Genomic DNA, 18,911 nt, shown 5'->3' on the forward strand with positions numbered 1-18,911 from the left:
TCTAGATTAAAAGAGAATGAAGTGACATGACAACAAAGTAACAATAGGTGATCTTTGACTGGTTCCTTGACCAAAAAGTAAAACCAGCAATAAAACAATCAAGGGCTTTGGGGAACAATGGTTACATTTGAAGCACATAATACCAGTATTGTGATCATGTAGAACAACTTCTTCGTTCTTTGGAGATACATATTGAAATATTTAGGAGTGTCATGATGTCCACAACTTACTTTCAAATGGCTCAGAAAAAAAAACAAATACACATGTACATTATATAACATACATATATATGAAAGAGAGGCTGAGTAACAACTGGAAGCACATAAAATGTGGCAAAATATTAACTGGTAAGCCTAAGTGAAGATCTTATCAGTGTTCATTCCATAAACATCTCTAAGTTTGAAAATTTTCAAAATAAACAGTGGGAGATATCAAGATTCCAATCATTACCACAGCTACTCTTCTCTGAAGAGAAGAAACTGAATTATGAAACTGCCAGTATTTAACTGTTTCTGCTGCTGCTGCTGCTGCTGCTGAGTCACTTCAGTCGTGTCCGCCTCTGTGTGACCCCACAGACAGAAGCCCACCAGGCTCCCCCTTCCCTGGGATTCTCCAGGCAAGAACACTGGAGTGGGTTGCCATTTCCTTCTCCAATGTGTGAAAGTGAAAAGTGAAAGTGAAGTCGCTCAGTCGTGTCCGACCCTTAGTGACCCTACGGACTGCTGAGGTCAGATTATTTCATAGTCTCTAATTAATGAAAAGACATGAAACTCTCTCCAGTCAATGTTAAGAATGAGATGTTCCTCAACAGACCAGGGCTGGTATTCAGGGGTCAGCTCAAGGCCATTCATATACTGACCCAATGCCTCTCAAAAACAAACAATTACCATACAACCTAGGGTTTGTGTGTTTTCCTGTCATCCCTGGAGGAGATGGACAAGAGGCAACTCTGAAGGATCACTCCAGCAGAACCAACACTGATGTAATTTACAAAAGGCCGTCAGATGCAGGGCTCCAACTCTGAGAAAACGGAAGAACAAGGCAAATGGAGCCTGCCTGGGGAGGAGGAGGCCCAAAGCTGGAGAACAATTCTGCAGAGGTTCCAGGCAGTTCTTATTTGGGAAGCTATCTGTTCCTATTCCTCTCAAAATTGACAGCCTTCTGGAAGTTCTCCATTACTGTAGCAATTATGATGCACTTTTACCATATCATAACACCTATGAAATTACTGAGGCTTTTTTTTTTTTTTAATAAGTCAGCTGTCCAGGAAGAGCTCTGTAGCTGCTCAAAAGCTGTACCTCCTAGGAGTTTTAGAGGTTAACGTCTAGCTTGTATTTATAACTGAAAATTAAATGCTTGTCCAAGAAAAGTAAGTTAAAGGTGATCATTTTTTTTAAACAAGAGGTAAGTTTAAAAAAAGAATAATCTCTTTACATAATCTTGTTCATTACTAATGTTCTGTAGGCTCTGAAGAACATAACAGGAACCACTTTGGCCAGGAAGATAAAGTCATATCAAAGATTATTTCAAGATAGAATGCATTTAATATGTTGTTGTTAAGTCACCTAAGTTGTGTCCTACTCCTTGAGACCCCATGGACTGCAGCATTCCAGGCTCCTCTGTCCTCCATGACCTCTTAGAGTTTACTCAAAATATTTACCATAATGTTTATTTAACTGTTAACTTACCATCTGTTCCTGAACATCCCTCTTTGCCTGGGAAAACCCCTGCTGTAACTCTTCAAGTAAGATTTCCGATGCTTGGGCTCTTAGGACAAGTGCAGAGATCTTGAAAGAAAGAAAAAAAAAAAATCATACACAGAAAATACGGCTATTAGGAATCTGGCTATTCTGAAACTAATTCTACCATCTCCTGCTAAATGTCCAGAATTTATTTTTTTAGTAGTTCATAAAACACCACTCATCCATCATTAAACAAATATGTGTGAACCTACTGTGTACAAAAGTCTCAGCCTTTCAGATGACACAAAGCAATACTAAAAGTCCCCAGGGGTCACCCACTGCCATACATGAACAACGTATTATATGGTCTCTAGACACAGATATTAATCCATGTGACCCAGTTATAAATATTATTCTTAAAAGAGCTAATTAAAAATCAAAAAAATTTTGAAACTGTCCACACACACACACAAAAACCCACACAGTTTAAAGGAGAAACAAATCTTCTCTGAACTAGCTGCAGCCTTCCAAGATGATGTACTTAAGAGAACAGATAGATGAGAAACTCCCCTGAATTAGTTTAATGTTCCCAATGAGGGGTTTATGTACAAGTTGACGACTTGTATATAAGAGTGGGAAAATAAAAATAAATTTGGTTAGACATTTAAAAAATGATTATTTTCAGAATTCTGTCTTCAGTAGTATCAAAATAGGTAGTGGGAACCAACCTTCCTGCTGAGAATTAAGAAAACCAGACAAAAATAAGGCAAAAAATAATCACAGAGCCAAGGACCAGAATGAGTCCGGATGCAGCCTCTGCAACAGCTCTTCTCCAGAAGCACGTGCCAATTCCAAAAGAAACAGAAGTGACACTGAGAAACGGAGCAGAGCGTCTCAGAGCCCCAGGAAGAGGGGCAAAAGTTAAAGAGTCCAAGACCCACTACACAGAGGAATCCCTGGTAACACCCTGCACTTTGGATTGGGTCCCCAAAGGGACACACCCACGAGAATAAGGAAAGAATTTAAAATAATCCAAGCTTCACAACTTCATATAATCTCAATTCCTGTAAACAAATTAAGTTGATCCATGATTGGATTATTGGTGACCCACAACTAGTTGTCTGCCTCTAAGAAAAATTATTTCATTTCAACAATTTTCATATATAATGCCTAGCACTCACGTAAGAATGCACAAGAAAAGACTATGATAAAAAAACAAAAGCAAATGATAGAAAACAGAACAGAAACAGATCTACAATGAATCCACATATGTTACTGAAAGCAGACTTTAAAATAGCTATATTTGCTCTGTTCAGAAATTTAGCCCCACCAGAGATTGAATGGAAACAGTAAAAACCACCAAATGGAAATAATAAACTAAAAAATCAATTATCCAAATTATTAAAAATTCAATGAATTAATTTAACAGATTAGACCTACTGGAAGAGAAAATCAGTGATTTGACAATAATAAAAGACAAAAATGATGGGAAATAAAGAAGATTAAAGAACCCATGTAGATGCAATGCTAACGTCTAACATAAAAATATTTGAAGATAGCAACAGTCAATGGAAATAACTGGTAGAGTAAAATTAACCTGTGCAAAAACTCCATAATTTCACACCTACATATACTCAAGAGAAATAAGTCCACATGTCCACTAAAAGACATGTACAAGAATGTTAGAAAGTGTGTTCCCTCACAATAGTCAAAAACCAGAAACAATCCAAATATCTCTCAACTGTAGAATGGATAAATGAATTATGCTATAATCATGTTATAGAATATCAGTTCAGTTCAGTTCAGTCGCTCAGTCGTGTCCGACTCTCCGCGACCCCATGAATCACAGCACGCCAGGCCTCCCTGTCCATCACCAACTCCTGGAGTACACTCAAACTCATGTCCACAGAGTCAGTGATGCCATCCAGCCTATACATAGCATTAAAAACCTAACCACTGATATACAGAACAGTATGGATAAGTCTCACAGACACAATGACCAAACAGACTGGATGCTAAAGGCTACATACTACATGATTCCATTCACATGAAGTCCAAGAACAAGCAATACTAAAAACACAGTGCTAAAAGCTAGAATACTGGCTACCTCTAAGTACAGCAGGTGGGGTATTCACTTATTAGTAAAGAACATAAAGGTATTAAAAATGATCTATATCTTGAGGCAGATGATAATTTATTACCTGGTAAAATTGTCCACAAAATAAAGCTCACCAAATTATACACTTGAGAGTTATGCACTTTATCAATAAAAACAAATTTTTAAAGAGACATATGGCTGAGAATATTCCAATTATGATGTAAGACACTGGTTCAGAGATCCAAGATACCCTGTGAATTCCAAACAGCAGAAATATGAAGAAAAATACACTGAGGTATATCAGTTCAGTTCAGTTGCTCAGTCGTGTCCAACTCTTTGCGACCCCAAGAATCACAGCACGGCGAGGTATATAGCAGAGTACAATTGTTAATAACAGAAGACAAAAGAACATTTTTAAAAAGAGCCAGGGAAAAAATGACATTTTACCTTCAAAGGAGCAATAATAAGACTAATAGCTGACTTCTCATCAGAAACATGGAAGCCAGAAGCAATGGAATAATAACTTCAAAGTGCTGAAAGGAAACAACATTAAGTACTCAGAATTCTACACCTAGCCAAATTATCCTTCCTGAATGAAGGTGGAAGAAAAAAATATGTCTAATAAACAAAAATATGAGAAAATAGAGACTTCCGGCACTGTCCAAGAGGGACTTTAGCCCACCAAGGCCATTCTCTCCCCTGATTACACCTAAAAATTTCTGGGTAAAATACAAAAAGCAACTACCTGAGGACTCTAAAAACTAAGCAAAAGCAGACAGTTTAGGGAGAGAAATCAAAACGAGAAGAAACAATTCATACAGCAGTTTACTGCTTATTTTGGGTTTTTTTCCTATTTTTTTGCCAGCATGAATCTGAGAGTGGCTCCAATTGTAAAGCAACAAGAGATGCTGCAGCACAGGATAAACAACTGTCTTTCTGATCACAGGGCCAGGACAGGGTCCCTGTGAGCTGAAGAGTAGCTTCAGCTGAAGAGTATTGAGAGAGAAAGCTAGAAAAGGATGCCCTAATTCTGTGCGTGAACCAGCACAAGTCTCACACTCACCCCTGAGCTATATACACACAGGGACACATCCAGAGGAGCACGGCAAAGGCTTTCAAAAATGGTAGTAGGTAGAACTACCTACTACACTAGGCAAGACAGAACTTATGAACTGAACCTAATCTAGGTAACAGAACTCAGTCTCACAAAAAAATATTCATAATCTCTGAGATCAATCTAAAAGTACTTGACATAGACAGAATCAGGAAAATGTGGCCAATTCTCAAGAGGAAAGAAAATCAACATATGCCAACCCCATGATGACCTAGATTGGAATTATCAAAGATTTTGAAGTAGCCATTGTAACTAGAGTAAAGGTAAATACTCTTGAAATGAATGAAAACATAGTTCTCAGCAGAGAAATAAAAACTAAAAAAATGAAAAATTGACTATCACAGAATCTGGCACAAAAACAGGTGAATAGACTAATCAATTAAAACAGAGTCCTGAAACTGACCCACACATGTATGTTCACTTGATAGCTTACAAAGATGATCTTGCAGAGCAATGAGAAAAAGGTAATCTTTTCACTAAATGGTACAGGAATGGACTATCCAAATGAAAAAAAAATGTATAAAAATTTACCCTTATCTATAGCTTATACATAAAAGTCAGTTCTAGATTGATTTTGCATATAAATGTGGGTAGCTATAAACGATGAAGCTTCTACAAAATACTTAAAATATCTTATCTTCATAACCCCAGGATCACAATAAAAATCACTAAATCATAAAGAGAAGGATCAATAAATTTAACTAAATTAAAATTAATAACTTCTTCAAAAGACATCATTAAAGTAACAAAAACATAAGGTACTAGGTAGAAGACATTTGGGACACATCACCAAAAGTTCTAACAAGATTATGTAAAGAATTCCTAAGAGAAAAACAAGCAAAAAAAAAAAAAGAGAAAGACAACCCAATTAAAAAAAAAAATAAGACTTGAGAAATAATTTCACACATACACAACAATACCCCAATGGCTAACAGACATGAAAAATGCTAAATAACCTCAATGATCATAAGAGAAATACAAACTAAGCCACAATAAAATACCATTACACACCCACCAAAACACCTATAATTAAAATAAAACAAAGTCTGCCAAGACAGGACCCACAGGAATTCTTCTCATACTTTGCTGGGGAGAGTATAAACTCATACAACCACTTTCGGCACTATTATCTCCAAAAGTTGACATACATTTTGAACATTTTGACCCAGACATTCCACTCCTAGGCATATACCCAGCAGCAACATGTGCAAAAAGTCCTATATAAAAATTTTAAAGTAGAATTATTTATAATATCCCAGAACTGGATACAACCCAAAGGCTAATCAACATTAAGATGGATAAATTATAATATAGCCATATAATGAACTGTACAACTATACAACAATGAAAATAACAACTGCCACACATTTGTAACCAGGACCGTCACAATGATGAATGGAGAGAGACACAAAAGAATATAAACTATATAATTCACTTGTTAAAATAAAAAAGCAGACAAAACTGATCTAATGGTGTTAAAAGTTAGGGCTATACTTACTTCTGGGGAGAAAATAGTAAGTGGAGCGGGAAAGTAAGGGTTTCTGACCTACTAGCTAATTTTCTATTAGTCAGTCTTGGTGGTTATACAGATATTAGTTCAGGTATGTTTGATATATCTGTATATAAGGTTGGGGGTTTTTCTATGCATGCTACACTTTTTCAAAAAGTCAAGAAGATAACTAGTATCCTTCTTGTCAGCAGATTTCTTGTGCAGCAGAAAAACCTAATAAAAATCAAAGGGGAAAAGGGAACCAGAGCCTCCTGATTATTCACTGATCAGTTATTTCATTTCAAAAGTTATTTTCCTGAAATCGGTAAAACAGATACCAGAGAAAGATCAGTTTGAAATATTTTTATCTGAAGGAAAATAACAGAACTGTCAGATCTTCAGCGCAAGAAAAAAACATTACTTTGTTTTCGGAACTCTTATTTAAACAACTCAGTTGTCTCCCACGGGTCACATTCTAAAACCCTCATTTACCTGGTGACTTGAATCTTCAGTGCTCTGCTTTATGAAGTCTTCCAGTTCCTGTTTATCTTTCATCGTCTTCTCTAACTGATCATTTGCTTGCCTTAGCATCACCTGTAGTTTTTTCACCTATGCAATTTTAAATGTCAATTAGAAGGAAGTACCAGAATTTTCATAGAATTTTTTTAAAACTCTAGCTCCAGAAAATTTTATATATGATCTTTTTTTCCTGAGAATCATATTTGTCAATTTGGGGAAAAATTGAGATGAATTACCTTGTTCAACAACTATATTGTGCTTTACAGTTAACAATATGTTTTTCATATCCATTTGAAAATATACGCTTTTCCTCTCCTATGTCTTCTAGACTAGCGCCCTGGCCTCCCTGACTCTAATCTATCTTAGGCCTCCAATCTACAATCCACACTAACACAATAAATATTTCTAAAATGAAAGTCAAATCACATTATGTCCCTACTTAAAATCCTTAAATGCCTCCCAAAGTCTTCAAGATAAAATTTAAACCCCTTCAGTCATCACAACGCTGCTCCCCTCAGTGATCTCATCATGGCCTTCCCTTTGGAGCTTCCTTTCCCACCATTTTCCCCCACTCTCTCTCTTTTCTATCCCCAGACCCTCACATGCCCTATGCTTAGCCACATGAACTATTCATACTCCCTGGAACACACAGTTTTCCTTCAAGACTGTTCCTTTGTACATTTTTCCTCTCCTTGAACACCCTTTCCCCACTAGCTCTAAAACAAACTTCAGTTCAGTTCAGTTCAGTCGCTCAGTCGTGTCCGACTCTCCGCGACCCCATGAATCACAGCACGCCAGGCCTCCCTGTCCATCACCAACTCCCGGAGTTCACTCAAACTCATGTCCACAGAGTCGGCGATGCCATCCAGCCATCTCATTCTCTGTCGTCCCCTTCTCCTCCAGCCCCCAACCTTTCCTAGCATCAGAGTCTTTTCCAGTGAGTCAACTCGTCTCATGAGGTGGCCAAAGTACTGCAGTTTCAGCTTTAGCATCAGTCCTTCCAATGAACACCCAGGATTGATCTCCTTTAGAATGGACTGGTTGGATCTCCTTGCAGTACAAGGGACTCTCAAGAGTCTTCTCCAACACCACAGTTCAAAAGCATCAATTCTGCAGCGATCAGCTTTCTTCACAGTCCAACTCTCACATCCATACATGACCACGGGAAAAACCATAGCCTAGCTGAACCCTAACCCTAACCTTCCCTAGTTAACAGCCCATAGTTAAGTTAGATGTCTCTGCTCCTCATCTAGTTCTATTTGTACAAGAACAACCCACACTGAACGGATGGCTTGGGTTGAAACACTAAAAACTCCCCATGGGCAGTACTGTGTTCTGTCTGTATCTGAACACTCAGAACCCAGCAAAGTGCCTGCACAGTTGAAGCAAGAGCAAAATGTCTGACATGACTATGGAACCCAAGATGACCCATTCCTGTACCAAACGACCAGAGGCCATCTATTGCTATATTAGCTTCACAAACAGCTTTAGAAATTTACCTTTGAGCCATCTTAAAAAAAAAACAAACAAACAAACACACATATGGAGGCAATTGATGCCAAAGGCATTTGAAAATATTAAGCCATCATTCTAATCAGCTTAAGCTTAAAATCAAGGATAGTACTTCCATAACAACCAAAGAACAATTTGGAAATATAAGAAAAAAGTTATTTTTCCCTTGTATATAACTTCACAAGTCTACTCTCATGAAATTCTATATTATTTCCTAAATGTTATCAAGGAACCCACTATTAGGCACTGTATTTGAAAGTTTAGTTTAGTTGCTCAGTTGTGTCTGACTCTGCGACCCCATGGACTGCTGCATGCCAGGCTTCCCTGTCCATCATCAACTCCCAGAGCCTACTCAAACTCATGTCCATCAAGTCAGTAATGCCATCCAGCCACCTCATCCTCTGTCGTCCCCTTCTCCTCCAGCCTTCAATCCTTCCCAGCATCAGGGTCTTTTCCAATGAGTTGGTTCTTCACATCAGGTGGCCAAAGTACTGGAGTTTCAGCTTCAGCATCAGTCCTTTCAATGAATATTCAGGACTGATTTCCTTTAGGATGAACTGGTCAGATATCCTTGCAGTCCAAGGGGCTCTTAAGAGTCTTCTCCAACACCACAGTTCAAAAGCATCAATTCTTCTACACTCAGCTTTCTTTATAGTCCAACTCTCATATCCATACATGACTACTGGAAAAACCAGAGCTTTGACTAGATCGACCTTTGTTGGTAAAGTAATGTCTCTGCTTTTTAATGTGCTGTCTAGGTTGGTCATAGCTTTTCTTCCAAGGAGCAAGCATCTTTTAATTTCATGGCTGCAGTCACCATCCGCAGTGATTTTGGAGCCTAAAAAATAAAGTTTGTCACTGTTTCCACTGTTCCCCCCTCTGTTTGCCATGAACTGATGGGACTGCATGCCATGATCTGTTTTCTGAATGCTGAGTTTTAAGCCAACTTTTTCACTCCCCTCTTTCACTTTCATCAAGAGGCCCTTTAGTTCTTCGCTCTCTGCCATGAGGGTGGTGTCATCTGCATATCTGAGGTTACTGATATTTCTCCCAGCAATCTTGATTCCAGCTTGTGTTTCATCCAGCCCAGCATTTCGCATGATGTACTCTGCATATAAGTTATATAAGAAGAGTGACAATATACAGCCTTGACTTACTCCTTTCCCGATTTGGAACCAGTTTGTAGTTTTATGTCCAGTTCTAACTGTCGCTTCTTGACCTACACAAAGATTTCTCAGGAGGCAGGTCAGGTGATCTGGTATTCCCATCTCTTTCAGAATTTTCCAGTTTATTGTGATCCACAGTCAAAGGCTTTAGCGTAGTCAATAAAGCAGATGTTTTTCTGGAACTCTCTTGCTTTTTCCATGATCCAGCAGATGTTGGCAATTGGATCTCTGGTTCCTTTGCCTTTTCTAAATCCAGCTTGAACATCTGGAAGTTCACGGTTCACATACTGTTGAAGCCTGGCTTGGAGAATTTTGAGCATTACTCTGCTGGCATGTGAGTGAGTGCCAATTGTGCAGTAGTTTGAACATTCTTTGGCATTGCCCTTCTTTGGATTGGAATGAAAACTGACCTTTTCCAGTCCTGTGGCCACTGCTGAGTTTTCCAGATTTGCTGGCATATTGAGTGCAGCACTTTCATAGCATCATCTTTCAGGATTTGAAATAGCTCAACTGGAATTTCATCACCTCCACTAGCTTTGTTCATAGTGATGCTTCCTAAGGCCCACTTGACTTCACATTCCAGGATGTCTGGCTCTAGGTCAGTGATCACACCATCGTCGTTATCTGGGTCATGATCTTTTCTGTATAGTTCTCCTGTGTATTCTTGCCACATCTTCTTAACATCTTCTGCTTCTCTTAGGTCCATACCATTTCTGTCCTTTATTGTGCCCATCTTTGCATGAAATGCTCCCTCGGTATCTCTAATTTTCTTGAAGAGATCTCTAGTCTCTCCCATTCTGTTGTTTTCCTCTATTTCTTTGCACTGAAAGCTGAGGAAGGCTTTCTTATCTCTCCTCGTTATTCTTTGGAACTCTGCATTCAAATGGGTATATCTTTCCTTTTCTCCTTTGCCTTTCACTTCTCTTCTTTTCTCAGCTATTTTTAAGGCCTCTTCAGACAACTATTTTGCCTTTTTGCATTTCTTTTTCTTGGGGATGGTCTTGATCACTGCCTCCTATACAATGTCATATAACTCCATCTATAGTTCTCCAGGCAGTCTATCAGATCTAATCCCTAGAATCTATTTGTCACTTCCACTGTATAATCATTAGGGATTTGATTTAGGTCATATCTGAATGGTCTAGTGGTTTTCCCTACTTTCTCCAACTAAGTCTGAATTTGACAATAAGGAGTTCATGATCTGAACCATAGCCAGCTCCCAGTCTTATTTTTGCACTGTATTTGGAAAGGTCTTGTCAATCTTAGCATGTCTGATCTACCAAATCTAAATTTCGGTGACCCCATAAACTACCCTTACTTCAACAAATTTATGACAAGATGTAGGCAATAAGCACCAAAGAGTCCAAATACTAGTTAATGTAATATTCAATTAAGTTTTTATCCAATAAGCAATAGTCAACCCCTTATCTCCCTAACCCTCCATATCATAAAGCACTTTCCATGTGTATACATTCATGACAATAACCTGTCTAGGCCTTGAGCAGAAGGAACAGATTAGAGAGGAGGTATGCCAGCTGAGCTGACCAGTGTGGTACTGGGCAAGGTAGCCATGCAAAGACACACAAAAGCAAAAATTCTGTCAGGTCTTTCCACTGGAAATGTAACTGACATCACATGTACCAGACTATTTCAGACTTCACAAGATGGATAAACTTCATAAAGCAAATTGCAAGGGGTGAAAGAAATTAATTCAGTACCTCCAATGAAAACAACAGCTTACCAGTTTTGCACACCCCAAAAGAAACTCACCTGGTCTCTTGTTTCAGCCTCCTGAGTCTGAATTCCTTGTAATTGTTTTTCATAATTGGAACACATATCACAGCGTCTACCAAGTTTATTTCCAGCATTGTGTATCTGAAGGACACCAAAATTATCTCTTATCAGAGAGAACAAAATAAGTCCATAAAACATACATGAGGAATACTGGTAGTCTTTCCTATGCTACTCGAAGTAGAAAATGGAGTAAACAATTTATTCAGGGACTTATGGCAAGAAGTTATAATATAGAGTTGAATTCTAAAAAATCTTAAGTCCCATACAAGTATGATAGGAAAACAAGGGATACAACTTTATCACCAAGAGGCTCAGGACCCCAAACTACCACATTTGGGGAAAACACAAGGAAAGTAAAAGGTACTATACTGTGGCACACACAATTTAAATCAATGAAAATCCCATGGATGGAGGAGCCTGGTAGGCTGCAGTCCGTGGGGTCGCTAAGGGTCGGACACGACTGAGCGACTTCACTTTCACTTTTCACTTTCACACACTGGAGAAGGAAATGGCAACCCACTCCAGTGTTCTTGCCTGGAGAATCCCAGGGACTGGGGAGCCTTGTAGGCTTCCGTCTATGGGGTCACACAGAGTCGGACACGACTGAAGCGATTTAGCAGCAGCAGCAGCAGCAGCCAATAAGAGGAGATGGGAGCTTGGAGTGCCAATTAACCATTTCACCAGCTCCAAGCACAAAGCAGGTAGGAAACAACTAAGTAGCACCTTTTCACATGTTCTGCATAAGCCAAAGGAGAATAGTTTCTTTCAGCCTTAATAATCTGTTCCACTTGCTAACCAAGTTTCTTTAAAGAAAAGTGGCCCTGAGTAAAAGAAACCACTGGATTTCATAAAACGTGAATCTCAATCCAGGTTTTGCCTCTAAGTCAAATGGGAAATTTGAGCAACTCACTTGACCTTTCTGAGCCAGTTTCCTTATCTCTAAAGTTGGAGAAAATCATACCCTGATTGTCTCATTATTATCAAGAAGGTCAAAAAGAAGAGGTATATGAAAGGGCTTGTAATCTGTAAAGCACTATGCAACTACATATTTAAGCTTTTATCTCCTAATCTTACTTCTTAGTTTGCAAATACTATTAGCAGGAAAATCAACCTCATTAAAGGTTGCCTTCTCTTCTCTCCCATATTTTCCAACCCCACCTTAAACTTACTATCAGCATCAACTACTGAAAAGCATCTGTACTTCAGACCTCAAAGAAACATGAAAGTATGAATCCTAGAATACACTGAGATTATGCAAAACTGCAAAGCAAAACAAATTCAGGCTACGCAAACTTAGCTATGCTATTCAGGCAGATCACTCCAACTGAAGATGTGTAACGTCAGGTGATGTTTACACTCAACACAATCAGCTAGTAAGTTCCCTTCTCTGTCATAACCACCTGGAACAGCCAAAGCAGAAAATGTAAGGGTCAGACAACATGGATTAACACCTATTTTCTGGCAACAAGTGTGAGCACTGGCTCCAGGGACTATCTCTTAAATGAACAATAAATTCAGAGCTACCCAGGATCCCTCAGAGCAAGCAAGAGGCAAAGCCAGGAGGAGAGCTCACCTCTTTCTGTAAGAGATTCCATTCTGTCTCACTGACTAGGCGGTAGCCACTGGGGGACACATAAGCACTTTCCATGCCCTGTGTGACACTCGACAGGAGGGATGCCGTCTCCTCTTGTTCCGGTGTCATCGCCTTGATTGCTCTCTCCTGATCTTTGGTTAACATAAACCCACTTGGCATTTGCAGTGACCCGAGGGAGGCGGTATCAAAGTTCTCAGTCACCGAATCTGCTCCTACCAACGGTCCAAAATCTGATTCGTCCAGGTTCCCAGCAGATTTTGCTTTGTAGTTATAGCCTAAAGCTTTGGATTGCAGCGAGCCTGAAGTTCCCAGGCTATCTGTAGACTGTGCTCTCCTGAGTCCATCTTTAAACACATCATTGTCTGGTTTACTGAAAGGGTCCCCGGATGGCAACAGTAAGTCTGCATCCAGAGAATGGACTGAACCATGGGTGCTATCTAAATGTTCCTGAAATGGGAAAATATATTGCCAAGTTAGACAATTCCTGTTATTTTCAAAGAGAAAAACTACCACATTTTATACAGTATTTTGCCACATGTTACACATGACAGTCTTTAGTATGCTGCCTCTGTATATTCACTGAGCAAACATTTACTGACTGTCTTCTATATGCTGGGCCCTAAGGATACAAGCTCTCAGGATACAACTGTGAGCAATCTCTGACCGCAAGATGCTCACAGTTTCATGAAAAAAATAAAACACGTGAACCAAGTAAACAGGCTATTAGAATATCATACTTGATAAAATGATGACAGGTTTCAGCTATGTACTGAATGCTCTGGAAGCTCAAGGAGAGGAATTCAGCCCAGACACAGGAAATCAGGAAGGTCTCCTGAAATTAGGTGTTGGATATATTGAACATGGGGTCCTGCTGTATATCCAAGTGGAGATGTCCACCCAGCAGAGGGATAAAGAAATTTTTAGATAGAGATTTGGAAGTAACCACCATATAGTAATAATTATGACAGCAAATCAGAACACCTTGGATGAGTCTGCAGGATGAGAAGAAAACCAAAGGTAAGGCCCTGAGAAACATCACTTTTGTCCATTTGGGGGATGGACAGAGGAAGGAGTAGCCAGAGTAGAAAGGAAATGAGGAGAATGTTGTATGCTGGAAACCAAGTTTCAAACAAGATGTAATCAGCACATTAAATAAGGCGTTAATCAAGTGAAAGAAGCCAGACACAAACGGTCACACACTGTATGATTTCATCCATGTAAAATATCCAGAATAGGCAAATCCAGAGACCAAAAACAAATTAGTGGCTGCCAGAGGCTAAAGAGAAAATAAAGTAGGGAGTGACTCCGTAATGATATATGGGGGACTCTTATGGGGGCAATGAAAATGTTCTGAAACGAGACAGGTGATGGCTGCACTACACTATGAATATACTAAAGGTCATGGAATTGCACATTTTAAATGGTTTATTTTTGTGTGAATTCCATTTCAATTTTTTTAATGTGGTGCAGCACACTCCCAAAGTCAAAAAGCACAGCAGTACCATTCTAGCACAGTTAGTAGGAAAATTAGAAAACAAGGAAAATGTAGCAAGTTTTTCTAAAAATTAAATTTATTCAATTTAAATAACTGGCTTTTAAGATAATATCCTTTCTACTTTTTGCTGTTAATGTCTTTCCTTTTATGAACTACAAAAGACTAAAATACAGATTTCTTTTAATGTTTTAAAAATATCCTTACTTGGCATAATACAAAGTTGACAACTTTTACGTTAATTCCTCCAGCTCTTTCTAAAGTTTTTTTTTTTTTTTAAGGTTTTTTAATCTGTGAAATTCAGATGGCCAAGGAACAAAAATCTAGCATATACTGAGCAAGCTATGGCAAAGGTCCCAGATAAGCAGCCTCATAGAAACTGGGATGAGAATGCATTCTGCCAGCTTATATAAGACCTGACAACTAACATTATCATACACAATGCTACTGTGACTCTGAAGAGGGAAAGGGATGGGGCAAAAAGCTGTGACGGCCTTTTAAGAAGCACAGACCAGGGTGCTCACAGCAGTACTTACTTACAAGGAACATGGACTTGTAGGGGAGTGTAAACTGTGATTCAACAATATGTTTGTTTATGCTCTTAAATTCAGCAGTTCTTTTCCCAAGAACTAACATTAAGGAAGTAATCAGATAAACCTATGATTTTTATACAACAAAGAATTATATATAATAGCATTATGGCATTATTCGTAATAATGAAATATTTTTTTACTAGTGAAAAATGAACAACTTGTGTTTATTTTCTATATTTTATGATGTTTTTGACCTTTTGAAGGCCCTGCTGGCTGAGGAGTGACTGCCTCTTCCAATTTAGCTAACTCCCAGAAATAATAAACAACTTGCTTATCACTATGTCTTTCACATCCAAATCAACCAATCCCAAGTCAACACCCCTAACCAACTCCTTTATCTCACTCTTACCCACCAAGCCAGTATTTCCCCTGCCCTAAATCAACCCAGGGCCATGTACCAGAAAACTGAAGACAGATTCTGTGCCCCAAAGCCCACTGGAGTTATAACAACTAGCCAGTCCTATGCAATCTACCCTGCCCTGCTTTTCCCTCGAAAATCCCAGTAATGGCTGTGGTCCATGCTTTCCCCCTGCTACTGTTCTTGCTTCATGACCAGCTCTGATGGGGCTTCCACCGTGTGGCTCTGCATGGCGTGCCATGACGCTCATGTCTAGGCAGCTGTAACGTTAAAATTTTTGTTCAGTGGTATTTATCTCTCTACATCACTCGGTTACCTTTATAAATTAAAAGCTGGGCACAAACCAATCTGTAGGAGATTAAGGAATTACAGTATACTTACATGCTGAAATACTGTTAGTAATTAAATAACATTTCCAAGGAAAACATTTACTGATGTACCAAAACCTTTATAAATAGATTTAAGTGGGAAATGTACATAAAACATTATGTAGTTACAATCTGTATTATGTTTAAAAAGGACAAATAAACACATATATGTTACCTTTGGAAATGGAAAAAGAGAGAATGGAGAGGTACATACCAAAATGTTAGCAGCGGTATCTCTGAGTAGTAGAATCATCAGTTATTTTTATTTGGTGTGACTTTCTCTACTTTCCAAATTGTCCATAATGAGTATATACTACTTTTGTAGTGATAAAAGCACATTCTAAGCATTAGATCAAAGACGATATGGGTCCTATGCATTCTAAGTGTCTTTAGCAATACATTATTATCTAATTAAGTCTCCAAAGCAGTCCATATTAACTTTAAATCAACAGGCTAAGGTTAACTGTCACTGACTCTCAATACAAAGCAAGTATACATTCAACATTCAAACTGCAAAACATCAGATCTGAAAGTCTATAAGAGATTTCTATGTTAGAAAATAATGTTCTAAACAACATTTAGTATAAATCTGTTAAGATGGAATTAAAAAACTTTTTAATTGCTTCACTGTAAATCATAACAAATTTCCCTTTCCTGTTTTCCTGCTAAAATATTTTTCAAAAGTATGAAACGTTCCCAAACATTCCTGGACACAGGACTGCATGATGCAGAAACCACATAATATTTGGCAGTACCCAAAAACTGAGACATTCTCTTGGAAGTCTAACTATTTAAAAAAGCACAAAGCAAAATCAGGTCAAGGTTCCCAGTGTATGAGCCAACACAGAGAATGTACAAAAACAATTACATCATACTTTTCAGTGTCCTCTAGGATTTTTTTAAAGCACATTTTTTCAATGTCAAATAATCCATAAACATGGAAATATGGGCCACCAGGAAGTAGACTATACATGGTTCAGCATAAACCTGCAAACTAAACACAAACATGATACCTTTGAAAGTGAGACAAGATCCATATCCAATTTAACTGAAACTGGTTCACCAGGCAGGGAAAGGAGGTGGGGGAATGAGTATGAAACTCTAGACAGTACAGACAATGCACATGAGCATGGACAGCTAGTAGAAAGCTCTGCTGTGATGAAGCAGAGAGCATGGTAAGTAAGGCTCTTTTTTGGCAAGCTGGGGACCTTAGTTTTTTACCCTAAAGTCAATTAACAGAAGCATTTCCTTTCCTGAAAGGAGGTATTTAGCTGGAGTCCTGAAGGATGAATAGAAGGATTCCAGAACTCAGAAAGGCAGAGGGAGGTAAACATTCCAGGTGAAGGAACCAACATGTAAGGTGGAGAGTACAGCACAACAAGATAACCAATGTGGTTAAAACAGAGTGCATATTACGAAGAGTCTTGACTATCTGAGTAAGGACCTTGTACTTACTTCTGTAAGTAATGTGACTGAGTGGTGGTTCTGAATAGAGGAGTAGCTCTTAAGCAAAATCAATCTGATAGTAATGCTGAGGGTACAGTGGAGTGGGACAGGCTAAAAACAGGAAATGTAATGAGCAGGCACTTGCCACATGTGGGTGAGAGGTGATGAGGCCATAGGAACACCGCCTTACACTTTCCACCTCCAGGTCTCTCTACTGGACCCATTCCCAACACCGGAAATGTCCTACCCTACCCCATCACTGTCTTCCAAACCCAGCCACTGTTCTCAGGGCTTAATACTTAATACTTGTTAACGCTCAAATACATGCCACAAAGAATTAAGTGTTTCAACACTTTAAATAATTTCTTTTCCTTTAAACAAAAGCTCAAAGTATCAGAAATATTTATTCATATCAGAAAATATTTTGCAGATATTATTTAAATTTTCTTCTAATATTTTAATTTTGGAACCACTAGAAAAAAGAACATCTAACTGCTTCACAGACCATGAGAGAACCTGCACGTTTCAAACAGAACTACCTATAATACTAACACACACACACACACACACACACGCATAATACTGTAAAAATAACTGAAGATAAAAGTCATTTTATCTAATTTTCACCTAGTAGTATACACACTTCCCATATGAACAATGTAACTGACTGATGTATGAGAAATTGAAAATGGAAATACTGTGTATATGATGATTTTAATTATAGAGTCACTGTACCTCCTCATTTGATAACTGAGCTGAAGATTCTTCATGAGTTAAAGCACACACTACTGGTATTTTTACTTCCTCCTCAACATCTGTTTTTTTGTGATCTTTTCTCTTACTAAGTCTTTGCTGTTCATCTTCCTCCTGAAAGTTATGAAGAAAAAATATATATTACTCAAGTAATGTATACTGAATGGTTCTTGAACCACTCAAAACAAATATAAAAGTACACTATGTGAAAAGCCAATCAAAAGAAAGTAAATCACCTCCTCTTTTTCAAGTGATCCAAGAAAGAAAATTAACACAGAATGTTCCCTCAGGTTATTATGGAAAACAAACAAGAAAAAGTTATGGCATTACACATCCATTTGAAACGTGTACAAATTAATATGAAATACAAATGAATTATTAAAGTAGATAACAATAATTCACTAAACAAAGATGAAAAATACCCTCAATGCCCCCCACCCAAATACTCCAGTGGTGAGGGACAAACACACAATTAGACTACTATTCAAGTATGCACAAGGTTCTACAAAAGAACAAAATAAAGATTTCATCTAAGGCAGCCAGAAAGGGGGCCCAAAGAGAGTAACACTTCAGCTGGATCTTGAAGAATTGGTAAGATGAGTCTGCCAATTTTGAGACAAGCAAGGGTTCCAGGGAAAAAAGTACCTAAAAGAGGCAGAGGCATGGAAAAGCAGGCATATGAGTAGCAAGGTACATGGAGAAACGGATGATGATGAAGTGCTTAGACTCTAGAACCAGAGACTGGTCAACCCTCAGATACGCCATTAGTCCTTGTCTCATGTGGAAAGTTTTCTTGTGTTTTGAAAACCACATGAATAAATGTTTACATATAAAGCCTTGGTACAATGCTGGCACACAGGCCTTAAATGACCAGTTCTGGAGTTTAGACTGTTCTAATGGGAAGCAGAAAGAGCATGATTAGATCTGTACTTT

At 38.4% G+C, this 18,911-nt stretch overlaps 1 protein-coding gene across 3 annotated transcripts in view; it reads right to left on the bottom strand.

Moving 5' to 3' along the window:
• RABEP1 (rabaptin, RAB GTPase binding effector protein 1) overlaps positions 1-18,911 on the bottom strand; it is a 91,911-nt gene that overhangs the window by 13,881 nt on the left and 59,119 nt on the right. For all 3 annotated transcript variants that reach the window (XM_055404305.2, XM_055404284.2, XM_055404294.2), the window contains 5 exons: positions 17,961-18,092; positions 12,948-13,415; positions 11,351-11,455; positions 6,876-6,992; positions 1,689-1,787 (listed from right to left, as the gene is read on the bottom strand). In XM_055404305.2, the coding sequence (XP_055260280.1) occupies positions 1,689-1,787; positions 6,876-6,992; positions 11,351-11,455; positions 12,948-13,415; positions 17,961-18,092 (921 nt within the window). The remainder of the gene's footprint in view (positions 1-1,688; positions 1,788-6,875; positions 6,993-11,350; positions 11,456-12,947; positions 13,416-17,960; positions 18,093-18,911) is intronic.

The sequence above is a fragment of the Moschus berezovskii genome, chromosome 20 (genome assembly GCF_049115385.1).
Source record: "Moschus berezovskii isolate FMDL1 chromosome 20, NW_MosBer_1.0, whole genome shotgun sequence".
NCBI lineage: Eukaryota > Metazoa > Chordata > Mammalia > Artiodactyla > Moschidae > Moschus > Moschus berezovskii.